General features: G+C 44.1%; 1 protein-coding gene and 2 long non-coding RNA genes across 5 annotated transcripts in view; 2 read left to right on the top strand and 1 right to left on the bottom strand.

The window, feature by feature from the left end:
* Nucleotides 1-1,489: 1,489 nt before the first annotated feature.
* Nucleotides 1,490-9,244, bottom strand: LOC146760782 (uncharacterized). The gene is made up of 3 exons (XR_014946778.1): nt 9,106-9,244; nt 3,476-3,523; nt 1,490-1,626 (listed from the first exon to the last, which is right to left on the bottom strand). It is a non-coding gene; the product is annotated as an uncharacterized LOC146760782 (long non-coding RNA).
* Nucleotides 3,730-5,582, top strand: LOC116653474 (uncharacterized). Its single transcript, XR_004307358.2, has 2 exons — nt 3,730-3,871; nt 4,403-5,582. It is a non-coding gene; the product is annotated as an uncharacterized LOC116653474 (long non-coding RNA).
* Nucleotides 9,245-9,401: 157 nt separating the features above from the next.
* ITPK1 (inositol-tetrakisphosphate 1-kinase) overlaps nt 9,402-19,836 on the top strand; it is a 117,845-nt gene continuing 107,410 nt past the window's right edge. For 2 of the 3 annotated variants that reach the window (XM_085549394.1, XM_015865245.2), the window contains exons 1-2: nt 9,402-9,528; nt 9,766-9,956. Coding sequence is in view for 2 of the 3 variants with exons in the window: in XM_015865245.2 (XP_015720731.1) it covers nt 9,862-9,956 (95 nt within the window). In the remaining variant the exon portion in view is untranslated. Of the gene's footprint in view, nt 9,545-9,765; nt 9,957-19,836 lie in introns of all 3 variants that reach the window. The other variant, XM_085549393.1, reaches the window with a different exon arrangement.

Genomic DNA, 19,836 nt, shown 5'->3' with positions numbered 1-19,836 from the left:
AACTGAGGCCTTCACTGGGCTTTCATAGGTAGGGTCACATTAGTGACAAGAAATACTTTTTTCTCAAGAAGTCATCTACCTTTTACTTTGTGGGACACTGATTTTTGATTCATTAAAACGAAGTCTAAGCCAAACTTTTCATTAGAGATCTGTGATCCCTGTGGAACCCAGTTATGTTGGGTGTTTAAAGAGAAAACTGGTGTGAGCCTACGTGCTGGTCTTTGGAGATCCTGCATAACCTTAGCCAAGTAGGCAAGGCTAGTTTTAGAGTAGGTCTAAGCTGCTGAAAGTGAGGGATAAAGCGCAGAACTCCTTCGAAATACACACTTTTATGTAACAAAAAGAGTTAGTGCTGTGTTTGTAAATACAGAATTAAAGGTTTTTATAGCGAATTTTGGGTAATGTACACATACACACACAAAATAAGGCTGCATCCTGGTAAAAGAGAACACTTTCAGGTTTTTCTAATTCTCAAAGCAGTATTTACTGTACTCATATGAAGTTCTGTCTGTGAGTGAATGAATGCCAAGTGCTTTTGCAGTTTGTAGAGTATTTGTTGTCTATTATGTGTAGCTGTATTGGATTTCAAAGCATCCCGTTGTGTTGCAGTAACTTGTTTTGATCAGTTACGCTGTCGTTTGTTCAGAGACAGAAATCGACTTATCTCAGTTTCAGTATTATGTGGCTTATTTCATGTTTTATGAACCTTTATTTTTTAGTTTATGGCTTTTATATCTTTTGCAAGTATGACAGTCTTCCGATTATTATTATTCTTGAGTGGTTATTTTGCCTTTATTGTAGTCTTTCTTTGAACTTCTCTGTTGGAAACATCTGTTTTCATACCGGGTGTAGCACATTTTGGAAGCATGTAAGACTTGTGGATAAGCTGCCATTTTTGTATTTTATTCTCATTTTGAAGTCAAATATTATATTTGCTTGTTTTGGCTACATTGTTCATATCAAGCACAGATCTTCAGTGAACTGTATATAATCCACAGTGATCCTTCCCCGCTTCAAATTTCTTCCTATACTTTGAAATGCTGGGACCTTCATTCTCTGTCCCTGAAATTCTTTGTTTGCAGCAGACACATCTAAGTAAAGCTTCAGGCAATCCTATTGTCCAGGTTCTCTGGAATACCAGACATACTTCATTCTTGGTTTTCCTACAGTTATTCTACAAATACTTACCACTGAACTCTGAAGGTCTGATATTTGCAAGTAGAAGACCAGTATCATTTTCCCAGTCATCCACAGAAAACATTAATCAAATGCATTAGAGACTATTACCCCTTGTCAGAATGTCTCTAAAGAATTGTGCCTTTTGTGAAGAAGTGCCTTCGCCTTTTAGAACTTTTAGACTTGATTATAGTGATAATCTCTGATACGATGTTTGCTTTTACCTTCTATTTTCTGCTGTTATGAAGCGTCTTGAAAGTTTAGCAAGAACTGACAAAACATAGGAAAATAATACCTATCAGAGGCAGCTGGTGACTGAGTATTTATCTCTATGGCAGTTATTCAAGCAGAGGACAAATGCAGTTCACACAGAAGCAATGCAGGTATAGGTCTTACAGCTGTGTTGGTATGATCTGGCCTTGTATTGATTTAGTAGGAATGAGAGGTAACCTGCAGAATTTTGGTCAGAACAGTTCTCGGTTAGAAACTACATTTCAGCAAAAGCATTATTCATTGCAGCCTATTGATGTTAATTACATCTCCACAAATATTACTCTATAAAAATTCACTTCCAAGACTGCTATTAAACTGCTGAGAAATCAGAATCAGCCCGTCAGTGATTTCAGCAAGGGTCTGCTCATGCTGCCAGGAGGGAACGGTTATTGAATTCCCATGCTGAGTTTGCTGCTGCCAACAGGTTTGTTCATGTAAACAAGTTAACTGAAAATTCACCCATGTTAGGAAGAAAAACAGATTTGAAACCAGGAGTCTGGCAGACTAAAAATGCCAGTCTCTGCATTTGGCCTAAAAGAGTCACTTCTCAACTATAATTGGGAAAAATACAAGTTGAAAAAAATAATCATTTCCTCTAAAGGTCACTTCTTGAAAGCGTGCACCATCCTTCCTCCTTTTTTCATGCACACATTCAAAGGTAAACATCTGACCACTTGAGGGAGTGACAGCACTATCCTCGTTAAAAGAGGTTGCAATTACACTCTTCCCCCCAATACTTCTAGTAATTATGCTTATTATCCTTCTCCCCCCCCCCCCCCCTTTTTCTTCTGTTGTGCTTTAGTGCAGGGTATCAGTAATATAGCATGAGTTTGATGAGATTTGTCTTCTCTGAGATTCCCAGTTCCCAGGCTGTGCCTGTCCTGCTTAGACTGGACTATAGACAGCAGGAAGTATCTATACTTAGATTCTTGTGAAGCATAACTTTTGTCACTAAACTAACATTAGGCCGCATTAGTCCTTTTCCCACATTCAAATTTTGTTCACAAGAATCCCAGCTTTTTTGCATAGATCAAGATATAAGTTTGGGGGGTTGTTGGGAGGATATTCTTTGAGACTTATTGAATCTAAGCTTTCATTTAAAAAAATAACAGTTTAGGTTGTTTGGGTATTGTTACAATAGGAACGATTAACGCAGTGGAAGTGTGATACAAGAGTGAAACAGCAAATGGAGCAGCATGGATGGAATAGTATTTCAATGGAAAATGAAAGGTGTTCACCTGTCTCCAAAGATACAGGCTCATTAAAAAAACTGCACAAAGGAGGGATCTCCAAGCAGAGATCCTTCCCTAGTGGCAGTCAGCCCTTACATGGGGTGTAGGAGAGGTTCAGCCTGGCTGCATCCCTTCCAGTCACACAGCTGAATTGCCTTCACCTGTGCTCCTAGGGCTGACCAGGTCCTTTCCCCAGGTGCTCAATCAGTGGTTCAGGCCATGACTCAACGGTTCCCATGCTGGCATAAATAATAGAAAGTATTGTGTTGGGCACCTGAGAGTGACTGGTGCTTCAAAATGTTATAGTCTGGTTTATTAATGCTGTTTATTTAGTCTATCCCAAAGTGATAGCTCTTTCGGTAAGAAATTCTATGTGTCAGCTGCCTGTTCAGCTCTGCCTGAGAAGAGCAATTTCCTTTACAGTTCCTCTGTGATTTGGTTCCTTCAGTATTCCGTCATAGCCTTAAGAGGAAAAAAAATCTTGACCTGGATGAATAACAGATTTGTCCAAGGAAACAGAAAGTGTCAGAGGGAGGCTGAATGACAAACGTTACCTCACGGTTAGTTGTACTGCTGGACCTGCAGAGCACCTCATTACTCATTCTAGTGCACACTGACAGCAGGCAGCCCAGCTGAAAGGCGATGCCCTGCCAGCATCTGGAAGGGCTTTTATATAAATTTAATCAGCTGCAAGTAAACTGAGGGCTGCTGTTGTTGTGGACTTCTGCAGAGGATAAATGCCAGTTCACTGTAGTTGAGCAGATCCTTATGTAAGACAGCCTTTAAGTACTTACCTTGGCGTTTAACTGAATTTGTCATTTTGTGAAGCACATGCGAGAGGCCTGCAACAGAAATCCTGAGTCAGGCACACGATGCCAATTGAATGGAGGTGTCAGCAACAATAGGCAATTACTCTAAAGGGAGAATTTCATTAATGTATTCGTTAGTTAATGTGTGTATTTCATGTAACAAAAACATTCAGCAGTATTTGAAAATCTTTAAAACAAAAAGGTATGATGTATTTGTTTTTATTTTCCTTATTTTGCAGAGTTTGTAAGCTGCTGTTCCTATACTTATTTGAAATCAAATTTCAGACTGCAGTGTCTACATCAGCTTCATCATAAAGCTCCGGGTGAATATTTAAATATGTCTGCACACGAATTACAACATTTATGGGCATTCTTACAGAGGTAATATATCTGTTTTTCCTCACAAATATGTGTTCTGTTTGCCTTATATCAAAAGAACATAAACACAACTGGGACAACATGAAGGTAATTACAAGATAAAGTAATATGCTTGCAAGAGACATTAATATGTCTAACTGCAACCAAAGCAACACCTTCTCCACATTAAGAAGTATTTAGCTTAAATTAATTATCTCACTGAATGTGTGTTTCTTCACTGCTTTGTGTAATAGAATGCACAATGCCTACCTTGGAAAGGATGCCTCTAAATAGTGCAGAGCTTGTTTGTGTTATGTTCATAGTGTTCTGAGTAATTGTTCCCAGCCAAAGGGTTTCACCAGCAAATTGCTGTAATGCAGCACAGTGCAATAATTATGTTGTTTCAGTGCACTGTGATACAAACTAAAACCTATTCTAAATTGCATGTTGGAAGAGAGTGCTTCCAATCTTGAGGTTTTTTACCTTTCATTCTTTTACTGTCTCTCACTTACCAGTCAGCCAGTGAAGTTGTTTTGCTTTCATACATGTTTTCAGAGTGTTCCTGATGATATTTCTGGAAAAGCAGTCCCATATACAGCAGATAACAGTCTGATAACCGCCATGATAACGTGTAGAGGTGGAAGATGAGAATAAAGTCAAACAGCCTGATATTTCAGAGGCTTCACATGTTGAAAATGCTTAGAAACTTGCTCAAGAAACACTGTGCTAGTGGAAGAGGACAGCCATGCTAAGCTGGGATGATTAAAAAGGACAGAAGAGCATAATGTATTGATGACACTTCTTTGGAAATCTGCACAGGTGTGACTCCAAAGCACAGACATTAGCCAAAGACAAGAGCTTTGTCACTGTAGGAATGTCTGATACCTAGAATCTCTGTTCTCCAGATATGTGAACTGATGAAAAATCAGTCCTTTGAGACTGTTGTCACCAAAGCAGAAATTAATAACAAACAAGAGTTCAGCTTTAAACTCTTGTGAAACTGAGTATTTAGGATCCATTGATGGGATCTAAATGCTTACCATAGCATTCATCAAGCATCATTCTCTTCTGCTTCATCCAGATGTTGGGTTCATCATCTATAGAAGAGGTTATGGTTATACAAATCATTGTCAGTCCATCTGGCAGCTCCACAAACTTTATTGCAGAGTAGCCAAAAATTAACCTGAAACCACAATCAGTTTTACTCTGAAGAGATCTTAGTTAACTTCAGTATCCTAAATTATGAAATTGTTTTTTAGAGAGAACTCTTAAGCCCATGTAGCTGTAAAATGACTCTAGCATGTGATTGTGAAATTGTGAAAATATGGGAAAGCATTTTAGTGAAGGCTGAGGAAGAGAATACTCTTCGTGTAAAGAAGAAGCCAAAGAAGGGGACGACTGTCAGAGCAAAACAGGTACCACTCCTGCCTCCAGTGCAGATTAAGTAGGAAGTGAATCAGCACACCACTGGTTCTGGAGGATGATAGTTGTGATCTGAAGAACTTGTAGGCATCCAAAGGAAGCCACTTTGGGTTAAATCTGATGCTGTTTTTAAAGCATTTCCGAATCTTGCTGATAAAGACTGAGTTTGCTCCATGAGGGCCTTGCAGGCAAAAATGAGGGTTGTCTTTCCATGACATTGTCATATGATGGAGATACTACGAAATGGATTTGTTTTGTCTGGTTTTGTTTGTTTGTTTTTCAAATATACTCCCTTTAATTAACTTTGGACTGGTATTGACATGAGCTTTGGAAATGTTTTTCTGTATCATTTTTGCACTAGTAAGCCTACACATTCTGGTCACTTCTGAAAATACAAAAATCGCTGCTCTGTTCATATCTCCTGATGGAAACATGCAGAATCAGAAAGCACAATGGTTCTGTGGGACTTACGGCCTCTGAACTTTTAGTGAACTGTAAGGAAGCACTTAAACAAAACAGGAAAAGTTTCCTCAATCTTTGAAGGCCTGAGGATAAGATTTAAGTGCAAGTGATGGTGTGGTTCTGCAGGCAACATCAGGCTTTATCTTTCCTGTATTCTCTGTTATAGCAGCTTAAAAGGTTCAACCATACTCAGAAATGACTTGTGGAAGTGGAGGACCACTGGCATGAGAATATGTATTTTAGATCATCTGAACCAATGTGTTATTAACCCGAGAAAAGGACAGAAACATATGGAATAATAGTGGTAGGACACATGTACGTTGAGATCCCTCTATACTTAGGAGTTCTATATCCTACACAGTCAGCATTTATTGTTTTGTTGGAAAGACAAGCCAAACCAAGACCTATAACTCTGGCAGAGAAAACCCCAGTACAGCCTAAACTGTATCTAAGCCGCATTCCATATTTAAGGTACTGTCAAGAAGATATCCAAATCCTTCAGAGAACAGTCTCATGGATTAATTACACACACAGTTTGAATGATTTTGAGTATCAGTTGAGTAAATCTTTCCATGTATTTGTAGCTGAAGAGTGAAAGAGTTTGCATAGGCATTATTTCCATAAAACTCTCGCATGTCAGAAGACAAAAGGGCTTCAGCAATATATGACGGTGCAGTCTGTACCCACACTTGGGATTTGACTAACAAACATAATTCAGTTCAAAAAGGCTACTCCAGCTGACATAATTACAGTGGTACAGGATTGCTTCATCTTTTGCATCTTGGCTGCATGCTTTTGTGGTCTCACATTCTTTATTTACTGATGCTATGCTTTCCCTAACTTGTGATGTCAAATATGTTTGTTGCATGCAAAGTGTTACAAGGGAAGAGACCAGCCTTGGCAGCCAGACCTTGTCTGACTTCCCTTCAGATTGCACATTCATCGCTGCTTAAATTAGCCAAACTCTTGAGCTGGACATAAAGCAAGAGATATTGCTTGTAATGGTGGTTTTATTGCAGTTTCAAAACAAAACAAAAATAAGACCCCAACCCAAACACCAGTTGTTCTTTTTTCTTTACTGGAACAGAAGAGCTTGCTGGGCTACCACTGTAACAGGTAGGAACCTCAGCAAGCAGCATTCTGCTCAGGCTGCTCAGGCATCTCTGAATGGTATCGCATTGGCCCTCACAGATAGATAGGCCAACTCCCAGGCAACCTTTTAGTGCCTGTTTTCAGAATGTTTCTGAGATCTTGTGGCTGAATTCCCTCTTCTTTCTACAAGATGCCAGAAACAGCCATGAATCTCAGTCAGTTTTCCTTCTTTTCTTGATGAAATTGAAGTACTGCAGTATAAACTGCACAGGTTGATTGGGGAATAAGGGACTAATTGTGGGTGAGCACTGGGACTTTCACCATCCTCTGCTTCTTCAGTAAGATGGACTGCTGTCATTCAAGGCAACTGTGTGCTTTCTCTTCCTGGCCTCCTTTCAGCCCCTTTGCTGCCTTTTGCCACTATAAACAGGTAGGAAGCAGAACTAGATGGGGGAATCTGTTTATTTTGGATTAAGGTCAAAATATTTTTGTCTACTTTTTGAGTTTGCTCTAATCTAATCAGTTCCCAGCTCCCTGCTCCCCTCTGTCGTAAAGGAGGGAATGGTAGAAGGTGAGAACAAATGGTTCTTTCTGGAGGGACTGATTCTCTCAACAGCAACACCTGATTTAGTTGGCTGTAAATGACAGTTTGATTTCCAGCTAGCACAGCTCAACCTGCGCTATCACTGCACACAATGGGCCATTCAGAGAACAGGAGCTGGGCTCTAACAGCCACTAGAGGGGCCTCACTTCTCTGGCCGGCTGAAAAGGAACTCGGCATAGTCTGAAGTTTTGTGTTGATGGGAGTTAGCTTATGTGGCTTGAATACAAAAACCAGAAGTGAGCTTTTATCCCTCATTACTGACTTCGACTTGTTTGTCCTTTAAAAGCTGCTGGTCCAAAGTACTTCGGAGGTTTCCAGACAACAGCTGAGCTTCTATAGTGTTTTACCCCAAGTCAGGCAAAAGATCAACCAGGAACAGGAGAAGCTTTGCTTCCCTCTACTGAATCCCTGGATGAGAAGTCATATCTGGCCCTTTTGTGAGTCTTGTGATACATGTGGCAAAGACCTGAGGAAATGGCATTTCACCAGGTTTTCATTCATTTCTCTCCAGCTCTGCTGATGAATAGTCCCAGTGCTGAGCAGCACCAGGGCCATCTCAAAGCCAGAGAAGCTGCAGCACAGTGTGTATAGGGGATTTTCATGCTCCCTTCTGCCTGCAGCCACATTCCAACAATGCCATGTTAGCACACTTATTCCAAATTGAACACCCATGGAATTTCAGTATCTTATACCATGTGGCAATTGCATCTGGGTCCCTGAATTTGTTGGAAATAATAGGAGACAACGTATTAGAGGTTCCACCTCAACAAGGTTAACAGACCTGCTTTGACCTGCAGCGGGAGATGAGATGAAGATAGTTGTGACTGCTGGAGGGCTTGAGATCTCAATCAGCCCTCACCCCTTTAATTAGCATGAAGCTGCTCAGGAGTTGCAGCTTAAAGCATTGGGCCATAGAAAGTCACAGGAATAATCAGCCTGCAACTGATCAGGAATTGGGTAAACGCTGCCCTGGGGGCTTTGGGTGATCGCAGATTTGGCACTGCCTAAACTGGCTCTGCAGCATAAGCAGAAAATTATAAGGTATTTGGCAACATCAGGCAGCAAGATGCAGTACAGCGTCTCACCAAGCTGAAATGTATTTCTCACACGTGAGATTGTTAAAGGGTTAAATTGAAAGAATAAAAAACAAAACAACAAAACAACATCTCTTAAAAGGAGGGAGCTGACAGTTCTCTTTGCCCGGTGTTCCGGAGCCGCCCCGTCCGCACAGCTCCGGGCACATCACCCACAGCGCTGCCCTGCATCTCAGCTCGGGGCTGCGGGCACGGCAGGGCCGCTGGGAGGGGATCGGATCAACGCTACCCCAGAGAGGGAGAGGCGAAGCGACAGAGCCCCGGGGCTGTGTGTTATGCCGGAGTGAGAAACAAAGACGGGAAAACGGTACTTGTGCGGTGAGCCCCTCAGTGGTGCAGGCGGGGATGTGCTTCACCCGAGCCCAAGCGAAGGAGCTGCAGAGCCCCGAGAAGGGAACGTAGGGCGCTGCTGCCGGCTGCTCCCTTCGGCAATCAGCAGGAACACACAGCTGCTGTCGAAACTAAGGAGTGAGTTCTTACAGACACTTCCAAGCGCTGATAAAGGCAGTCGCTTGGTTTTGCCGTGAAAACTTCTATTTACCGGAACTTTCCCCCCCCCCCCCCTCCCCGCAAGAGATGTTCACCTTTCTCCCGAACAACCATTGCAGGAGCTTTAAGAGAACTCTCTTTTCCGGAACGCAACAGCACCATCAGCACGGCCTCTACCGTGCCCCGACTCAGGCAGCTCTGCCCGCAGCCGTAGCGCCCGGCAGCCGCACCCCGCACGGAGCCGGGATCAGACGCTGCGCCTTTACGGCGGCGGCGCGGCCCATGCGGGAGGTGGAGGCAGAGCTGCGGGCGGGGCGGCCGCTGCGGGTGTGTCCTGCGCTCGCCCACCCCTGTGCCGTGGGCTGGGCGGACGGGGAGGAGGGGACGGGCCGGAGGAGGAGGAGGAAGCGGAGGCGGCCGCGGGTAGCGGGCAAATGGGGAGCTGAGCGGCTGCAGCAGGACCGCGCAGCAGCAGCAGCAGCAGCGGCAGCGGGAGCAGCAGGAGCAGCCGGCGGCGGGTCCGTGCTGCTGGGGGTGCGCCGGGAGCGGGCGCGGGGCGCGCAGCGGGAGAGCGGAGCGGGCTGGGCTGGGGCTGCGGGGCTGGCAGCGGGCTGCGCTGGGGCTGCGCTGGGGCTGCGGCTCCCCGTGCAGCACCGCGCTGCACCCCGTGAGGCCGGGCCTGCCGGGCTGCGGCCGGCTCAGCGCGGCGCGGATCGCCGTCTGATTTCTTTCCTTTCTATGTTTCGTTTTTAAAGCCGTTGCTCCGCAGACGCCGAGCGCCAACAGCGGCCGGGCTGCCCCGGGCCGATCCGCCCCGCGAGCGGGCGCCCGCCGCCTCCCGGAGAGGCACCATGCAGACCTTCCTCAAGGGGAAGCGGGTGGGCTACTGGCTGAGCGAGAAGAAGATCAGGAAGCTCAATTTCCAGGCCTTCGCCGAGCTGTGCCGGTAAGGAGGCGGCGTGGCCTGCGCCCGCCCCGGCGTTCCGTGCGGGGTCCCCGCAGCCCGGCGGGCGGGGCCGGTGCCCGCGCGAGGCTCGTCCGGCCGTACCGGGGCTCACCTGGGCGGCGGGCGGGGTGCGCGGCGCCGCTGGGCGCCTGCAGAGCGCGGCGAGACTCGAGGCTGGTCGGGAATAACTTGCCTTCGTGTCGTGTTCGGTTACGTAAAGCAGCGTCTGAACCCAGAACGGGAACCCGGACTCGGAGGTGATGATGGAGCCGTGTCCGTGTTCTTTGCTCCCGAGGCGGTTTGATAGGCTGCCATTAGGTGTTATCGGGGTAGTTTAGAGATTGTAAATGCACTGTATCGCACAGTCAACTTTATTGTTTAATTGTGAATGTAAACTTTATATAAGTCCAGGGTCTCATGACACATGCAGGAGACTGAGTAACAGCTCCTTATTTCTTGCAATTACCACTATTATGTTTAGGATACAGAATAAACTTTGATAGTGTTTGAACTTCGAAAGTACTGTACGTAATCCTTGTTCCTATAGTTCCTGCAGAGCCTGTTGAAGCCTTGCAGAACACATTTTATGAAACTTTACGTATGCTTTATTGAAGTACGTCACGCTGAAACCAGCAATCCCAGTGTACCAGTATCACTGCTGGCAGCACTGGCTGTAAGGAGGAAGGAGGCAGGGAAAAAAAAGGACAGAAAACTATTTAGAGAAAGCAGCAAGAAGCCCTTACATCAGCTGGAGTTCTTGACATTCTCTATTTGTGCTGTCAAACTTCAGCAGGACTACCACCATCTTTCAAAGTATAGAAACAGCCACGAGCTCTGCTTTAATTTCTGTTAAGATTTCACAGGCTTCTCAAGCAAAATACCTCCAGGTGAACGATGATGAGTTTTGTCTGTCTAAGAGATACTTCTGTTTATTTGTTTTGTGTAGCTCAAAACAAAATACACTTTAATAACTGCAAGGCACGTGTCGTATTCAGGGCTGATGTTTGGAGTAGTTTGGTTCTCGTTTCTGTTATTTGCCTCATTTTTCACTAGTTCACAAATGCCTCGCACTTGTCTTTCGTAACATAGATAAACAATTTCTCTGTGTACTGTATATACTTATGAGCTGTTCTTAATCCAGGTAGTACTATGAAAATAGAGTTTTCTCTCTTGCTCTTCCATAATTTTGTAATGAAGATTAGGCTGCCTGCCTCCCCCTGTGCAAGTGAAGTTTGCTTTGAATAGCGTCAGCAGAGGTTGGATGGATACATCCATTCAGTCATGCCTTGATTATTTGTTCTTAGAAGACATATAGTGCTGGCCTATTTGTAGAAGTGAGGTTTAAATATCAGTGCAGCTGCTGAAGGCAGTTGCTTGCAAGTCTTGGAGGCTCTGTTTTCCATCCTGGTAACTTTTATTGATACTGGTGGTAGGCTACGTTTGTTTAGGCAAAGACTCCAAGTGTTTAATGCATAATATCTATTAGATTGCCTGTGTACTTCTATGATTCTGTTGCTGCAAGAAAAGTAGTGCCAAGCTCAACATACATCCTACCAGGAATATTGTGTACGGTAGGAAATAAGGCAGGCATACTCATTCCTGCACGGTGATTCATGTGTTAGAGTGGACTATGTGTCTGTCTGTCCACCTTATGTATTTTATGGTGGCTGTTACTTGGAATTTATTTCCCTGTTGCCTAGGGATATACTTTCTGGATGTCTAAAAAGTTCAGTTTTGTTTGTATGGTTTTGCAGCGAAGCCGTTATGTAACCCAGGAAAGTAACAGAAGACGCCTAATGAACTGAAGCGTGCTGGTTTTAGACCTGGAGTATTGTTTGGATAAGAAAAATCTTAAATTCCTCGCTGCCTGCCAGTGCAGCCAGTACCGGTGTAAGGCATCGGTCCCATAGAGGGATCAGAGACAGGCATTGCCTGAGTCTTGCATTCACAAAATGTATCAAAGACTTTAAAGCTCCCTTGCACTGTGGTCCCCTCCCTGTGGCACAATGCAGTCCTGCCTTCAGGGATCACAGCAGCTTCTCAGCTGTAGACCAAGGAGGTGAGAACAGTGGCTGTGTGTATCTGCCTCCACATTCATAGCACAGACAGCTGTTCTCAAATTATGTTCCACTGGAACTCTGATGCTTCCACAGCCCCAGGGCTGTGCTCTGAGAGTGGCTGGATGGAGGACGTAGCCTTGCCTGTGAGAGGCCTGGTGGGGTCATGCCTTTGGTTCTGGTTTCTGCTTCCCACGTCAGTTTTCGGTTCCACCTGCTAACTGCTTTCTTCATGCCCATGCAGAAAGGATCCTATGTTCCATTGTGCACAGTGGTGTTGTTTCAGCAGGGAGCACTGTGCCCCTGTTGGCCTTGTCAGTATGAGGATGTTCCCTTAAGAGCTACAGCATAGTACTGAGCTCCTGTATGTGGAGAAGAGCACTTAGTGCAGGCTTCTTATTGCCTCCTCCAATTTGTTACTCAGGAGATTATATTAAAGAAGCTGCGGTCAAGCTGACTTATACTTTTGTGTGAGCGCTGTTGGGTCACCATGCCTTGTATTGAGGTCAGCATCACCTGCGTGCTAGTGTATGTGCTGCATCTGTATGGCCAGGGCCTGCAGTGTGTGCTTTCCTTGGGGTCATGGTGTTGAGCTCCCTCAAGGTGTGGCTCAGGTACAGAGCTTTAGGTAACCACTACTGGTAAAATATCAGTATTTGCTAAACATCTGTGATCCTGCTAAAGAGTCAGATAGGGTTTCTAGGAACTGCTAACTGATAAGAGAATAAGACTATTTTCTGCCTGTAAAATATGCGTAGATGTACTTCCAGGCCTCTTTGGTGTTATGAGTCTCGTTCATGTAGTATACAGAAGGGCAGCAGTACAGAAAAGTGCCTCTATCAGCTCAAAAAATGAGTTGAGTGTGTTAGGCACCAGCTCAGATTAGCGAGGTGTGGCTGTTTACAAGTGGCTGTTGTCTCTCTAAAAGCCAATTCTAAATGCTGTTTCCTTGATGGTAGTTCTGCATGTCATCAGTTAATATTGCCTCTTTGGGAGTCATGAAGATACGAGGCAATAAGGTTATGGTTGTGTGAGTAAGTTACAATGATAAAAGGTGAAATACCCTAGAGGGAATAATTCAAAGTCATCCCATTATTCATAATCTCCTTCTCGGTTATAGTGGGTAAAAAACCATTAGCTAGTGCAACTCATAAGTTCGCATGGTAGTGTGGTAGCTTTTCCATGTAACTGTTTAGAAACTGTGTCATTTTATCCTTTTTATAGCATGCAGAAAGTGTTGAGCAAAGGAATTGAAAAGTTGCCTGAGGCTGTAATTTGTCACGATGCATTCTGCAGTTTGACAGACAGCAAAACTATGCTTGTTCATCTTAATGTCCACTTTATTTACGGTCAGATTTTATTGCACTGTGTTTTTCCCACATGAGATTGGAAGCCCAAGAGCAACAATTTCTCAAGGAATCCTAGAAATTCTGAGAAGCAGATTCTGCCTATCAAAGGGAGTAATGCAAGCAAAATAGTACAGAATGTCTTATGGTGAACATTTGTTGCCTTGGTCTTGAGTGAGCAAATCCAGTTATCATCCTTCCTTAAGAAATTGTCCATGATTGCATTCATTAACGCACATGAATATAAGGCTGCTTGATCTGGTTTTAGTTCCTAGGTATTACCTGCTGCTGAAATCTGCTCTGGAACTTGAGCACGACTTCTTGAGCCACTGTCTGCATCAGCTCAGTGGTTCCTGGTGTGCTTGTCTTTGTGCATGTATCTCCTGTTAGGGCATGTGCCACCTATGCTGAAGGCTGTGTGGCTATGACAAGTCAAACTTCGATCAGTACTGTAAGTCTCCATGGCTCACTTGTTCTCCTCTAGACTCTGTAATTTAGTCCCTTGTTTCTTGTGGTCTGTTCACAAGAACCTAAGCGTGAGTTTTAAGGTACATTTAAGAATAATGCTGGTCTGGAGACTTTAATCTGTTTCTTTATTGACACTGAAGTATATGTCTATATACATATATATGTATGTGTGTGTATATATATATATATATATATACACGTATGTAGAATTTGGGGGATTTCATTTAATCCCAGTTTGCCACAACCATCTAAATATAGCTTCTGTTGAATATCTGGCTTGTGCCAGTTAACTTTTACATTTTATTTTACGGCTTTTAAGTCTGTGTGTGCATTGGTCAATAGCTCCCATTGTTGGTTGTGTTAGTCTGAAATGCTATATAATGAGAAGTAACTGGGGCAGACTGGATCAGAAGTTTCCTTTGACATGAGCTCTAACAAAAAATTGCAACTATTGAAATGGTAGAAATGATAACAAGCCCTGAAAATGTGTTGAAGACAGTGGCAAAAAAGTTTTGAATTCCTTAGAGGAAAAGCTGCTCTATTTCTGAGCTGCTGCTCCTTCTTCCTATACCCTGTATATGTGCACACTTCGTATTCCAGAAGCAGGTGCACGTGTGTTTTCTTGATCTCCAGAAGCAATGTCTGACATGCATCCTTCTCATAAAAGCATCCCGTGTTATGTGTGCAGAATTGTGCCATGGGAACATGGAGCCTGGCCATGCAGAAGCAACTGCAACAATCACCACTTTCATGGTGACTGTTCCCTGATCTGACAATCATTTACCTTGCGTTAAGGAAGTCTGTGTCTTCCCTGCAGTACATCCCTGTACCACCGCCTGTTAGAGCTGGTAGGCAGCAAGGAACAGTACCAGCCTTGGTCAAGTGGCAGCTCTTTAGAGAAAGATCTGGATTCTGCTGCCCATCACAGACTGAATGCAAACTGACACTGCTGCCAAAAATGAAAGTCATGTTGGGGTACATAAGCTGTAAGGTGGCCTGCCAGGCACGTAGCGTATCCACTCTGTGCCGTGCAGATAAGGCTGCTGCTCACTCTGCTTTTGGTCAGGAGCTCTGTGTTTCAGGGGAGAGGCAGGTCAGCTGGTATGTGACCAAAGGAAAGCAGTGGGAGGCAGCGGAGGTCTTGAAAATAGTGTTATTCAACATGAGGAACTGGATAAATCTTTGAATGCTTTAAGAAGCTGTTGTAGGAAAAAAAACCAAAACAGTAGTTCTGTGATTGTCTAGATAGGGAGTGGATTTTGTTGCTCAAAGCTTCTAAGAATGGTTAGGCAGACGTGCCAGGAATGACATGGGGCTGTGGTCCCATTTGAAGGCAGAGTTGCTGACCTCTCCTGATATCAGTGCTGCTTTGTTCAATCTGTAGTAATTCAGAAAGTTCTGTGTGTTCATTAAATAGTCCGCAGTCCCTTTAATGCTTCAGGAGTCGTGTCTTGGGACGCCTAGGCAATGTCTAAACACAAGCAGCTTTTTCAGATATGGGGACTCAATATGCGGGGGGTTTCAGAGCTGCCTGCTGGAAGTGTTTGCTCTGCCTCAGAGTACTGCATTTGTGAAGCATCCATGATACTGGCCAGATAATGCGTTAATTATCTCAACATTTGACACCTTTTCATGAGGTGACATTCCTGAATATGTTCCAAGGAAACAGGGCATGTGAAAGACACTAAAATGAGTGTGATAATAGGTAATGTAAGCACCTGCACTGGGCATGTCTCTGCTGTAGTGTGTGGAACAAATGCTCTCCTGTATGGTTATCTTTGTTTTTTTTCTTCTCATTTCTGAATTCAGTGTTCAGTCCTTGAAACAATGGTTTGTTTTGTACTGATGGAATTCAGCTCTCTTCAGAAGGAGTTGTGCTCTTTATGTGATCAAGGAGGAAACTGCTGATGTTCCCATGCTGTTCTAACACTGCATAAATGCTAGCTAGCGTTCTGTTCCCTCTGCAGACAGAAATCACCACTGGAGGACAGCTGCATATTTTAAGAATGCCTTTCAAAATGATTGACTTTCATCTGAGGCAATCGTTTAGTTCCAAGTGAAACTTCTTTAGTTGTCCTTTTTCCTCCTAACTAGAGTGCTTGGGCTGGCTATCTTACCTGCGGTGTGATTGCCTCTGCTAAAAATGGTCACAGGATTCCTAGGAAGTCTGCTCCTTCCTGTAGTCAGGTTGTGGTGAATGACTGTGAGTTTACTGAGGTCACTCCAAGGGACCTGCTCTGTCCCAAGGGAGAAGTTCATGTTTCTGGATTTAACTGTGCTTTTAGGAAAGCAATTAGCAGAACCAGGCACTGGACTTGGAAGCAAGCTGAGTGCATGTTGAGCTGTTTAATGTCATCTTCTTGGATGCTGGTTGGCAAAGGTTTATAATGCGTCTTGTTTTGTTGTGTCACTCACTGCTGAGTCATGCTTGCTTACTTGGAAGGGCTTGAAGTCTGTCCTTCCTCAAAAAGAACAGAATAATTTTCTTTCTTCATTGCACTTCTCACAGGCTTTTTTTCCCCCTCCCTGCCAACAAGCCATTTTCAGCCTTTTTGCTCTGTAATGCCTCTGTTCTATGTATTCAGTTTGCGTCTCCGGGCATTGCCTTGTGAAACTGGTTTCTTCAGAGCGCAGCACACAAAATACTTGAAGGAGACATGTCTGTAGCAGAAGACAAAATGACAAACCTTGACCTTTGAAGCTGGGATGCTCCTGGCAGTTTTTCTGAAGGCTCATGTTTGCCCTGTTGTACTGCTTTTCTGCATGCTCTTTGACGGAATCTTTTCTGAATACTGGTTCTTGGAGAGACCTGGATTGCACTCTGCTTTAGCTGTGAGCAACACTGTTCTCCTTTTCTTTGGCTTCCTGTAATTCCTCCCTTCGATGTTAGGTATGGATAGCACGCACGCAGGAGGAAATAGTTCACAGGGTTCTATAGGAACAAGGTGTCCCATGTTGTATGGTGTGGTGCTTAGTAAAGACTTTTGCTGCCTAGCCTTGATAAAGTTATCTGCGTATTGGGGTAACTGGTTAATAGCTGATAGAACAAATGATGGCTGGGGTGATTAATGGTGCTGGAAGGAAGTGATATCATACAGGTCCATTTGCGATGTGCCACTCCTTCCCCATCTGTGCTGGTGTGGCCTTCATTTCTCCCCGCCACTCCTAAATTACTTTAGTGGTTACGAGAACTGAGGTAATGACTAGGCTTATTTTTATCTTGTCAGCTAAGTTTCATTACAAGGGCGGAAAGTGTCATCATTTCATAGAATGCCTTGGGTTAGAAGGGACCTTAAAGCCCGCTCACTTTCAACTGTGCACTGTGGGCTGGCTGCCACCCACCAGACCAGGCTGCCCAGAGCCCCATCCCATCTAGTCCTGAACATCTCCAGGGATGGGGCATCTGCAGCTGAGCATAGGGGGCCAATCCTCTTCCTTTCCCTGCAGCCACTTGGACTTTTGGGTTGCAAGCACACACTGCTGGCTCATGTTATATTCTTGGTACCCAGCACCGTAGATCCTTCTCCTCCTTTCTGCTCTCAATCCACTCCTCACTCAGCCTGTATGTGTGCTCAGGATGGCCCTGACCAGGTGCAGGACCTTTCACTTGGACTTGAACTTCATGCGGTATAGGTGGGCTGTGAAGCATTGACTCTTTTAGCATTACACTGTGTTCTAATGAGTCAAGTAGTGACCACCTAAATCCAATGGTATGTTAATTATTACACCTGTATTATGATGAAAATCTTGTAACTTCCTTGTAGTTTAAAAAAGCAAACATACAGCAGAACACCACAAAAATTAAATACAACTAAGCGTTGGCCTTTTGCTCCATCTGTGCCTTGTACAGCTGAATGTAGATATGGCATTCAGGTCTGACCTCAGCTATTCCATCATGTGACAAACCCTGTCTCATATCGAGGGCCTTGTCCCTCTGCCTGCCCTCACAGTGCCTGGCACCGCAGCCTGAAGCACTGGGGTTAGCAGAGGGTAATAGCATTGCAGCTCTGGTGTGGGCTGGTCCCTATCTTGTGATGTTTCCATCGCATATGACTTTGCCACTGGTGTCCTTTGTGAAACGGGCTGGGTGAACCACGTCATCAGAGACCCTCTGGTGTGACAGAGCTGTATGAAGCCTGGCATTTAGATGTGCTTGCTAGATGGAGGGTAGGAAGAGGAGGACAGAGGGAGCTTGTTTCTGAGGCTGCCTGTGGTGCAGCTCTTGTATTGCCAAGAAAGAGAGAGCTTAATTCACATGAGTTGTCAATCTGGTGGTTTTCAAGTGCTGAAAGAAAACTTGGTTAAAAGTGCACATAAGTGTATGGGTGGGAGGAAAGCAAAAGAGAAACTAAGAAGGTCTGCTATTTTAATGAAAGGATGGTGGCCAAAAAAACCCCAATAGTACTTGTAGTTGTTGACCTGCCCTGTATCTGTCAGGAGAGGGGAGAAGTATTATTGTCAGCATGAAGGGCTGGAGCATCAGGCACCGTGCAAAGAGTCTGTGGTGAAAAAGTATAAAACAGAGCAGCACCTTTTGTCACTCACAAAGTTTTTCTGATTCACAACTTCTGCTACCATTTAAAGTTGGTGGAGAGACAGAGTCTTTTGCTTCACCTTCAGCAGATCCTGGTTGTTTGGCCCGCAAGTAGGTGCTGAGACTGCTGAAGGAAAACAGATGTGTTTGCAAGTGCATAGGTACTGGGTGGGGTTGTATTCTGATGTTAGGGTTTGACATCTTGCTGTTACTTTTCCTTCTATTCAAAGGAATGGATCAAAGTGTACGTTGCAGTGAATTTGAAGAGAATGGGGTTTTTTGATGTTTTCCTTGGCCTCCATAGGACCAAAAATCTAGCATGCTTTGAAGGATAGAAAGTACAGACTTGTTGATAGTCAGAAGGTTCCATTTTCTTTTCCTTTCTTTTTCTGGTACTGCTTTAGGCCCTCGGTTCTCAGAAGCTGAGATAATTTGTTCTTAATTTATATATATATATATTTTCAGTTGAGTAGAGAGAATTTTTGGTCACAGACTTATCACCAAGCTTGAATTGGTTTTGTTTGTGGCTGTGTTTCAAGAGCTCTAGCTAGTTCACCTTCTGCTTCCTTTGGTAATGCAGCATGATCATAGCTCTGCTCTTCATGTATGCTCTGAGGCAGCGATCTTCCACACTCTTTGTTTCTAAGCAATGGACCAACTTGCTTGCAAATGTCACTTTACCTCAAGATAGAAGTGAATCAGAATTTTCCTTTGTGCATTAGTAACAATGGGTCTTACTGTTGTCTGGTCAGCTGCTGTGCTTTAACTGTGAAACTTGTTGAGATGGGATGCGAGTGGTCCTGTGAGTCGGCGAAGAGTCTGCTCTTGGAAGTCCAAACTGATGCTGGAAGGAGCCAGGAGTGTTTGAATGGAAGAACAGAAGGCTGTTTGGGGAGTTTGTCTCTTTTGCTGAACTAAAATAAACTCGGGTGTGCAGTAGAGAATTTCTGGGTGCAGCTGTCACTTCTCCATGTACTGTGCAAACCACCAGCTTTTCTATAGTGAAACCTTTTTTCTCATTATTGCACTGTTGTGCTACTGTGTTGGGCAGTTTCCTGATCAGCACAGTACTGCATCTTAGCTCACAGTAGGTATTATCTGGGAGGGGGCTGGCACAGCATGTTTGTAATGTGATATGATCTCTTTGTTTTGAGTAATCTGTTAATATGTAATGCTTAATCCCATTCCTTTTTGTCAGCTTTTCCCTCCAGTATTGTCACAATAGTGATAATAGAGCTGTAGCTCTAGTTATAAGAGGTGACTGAAGAAAACCAATGTTTCGGGATGTTTCTTTTATGTCTCTGGCTATAAAGCACAGAAGCTCTGACCACGTTGAAGGCAGGAGTCTGGGCAGGTTGGACATGAGTCTGATGGTCTTTGGCTGTTTGTATGTTAATAGAGAGTTCTGGGATTATCCTTTGCTCCTTGAGTTTCTCTTATTTTTCCTTCAGAGGATAAAAATGTCTGAAGAACCA

This window comes from Coturnix japonica, chromosome 5 (genome assembly GCF_054131305.1).
Source record: "Coturnix japonica strain WE chromosome 5, WE-NBRP24, whole genome shotgun sequence".
Lineage (NCBI taxonomy): Eukaryota > Metazoa > Chordata > Aves > Galliformes > Phasianidae > Coturnix > Coturnix japonica.
The sequence above is the reverse complement of the archived record's forward strand: the minus strand, read 5'-3'. Positions and strand labels throughout refer to the sequence as shown.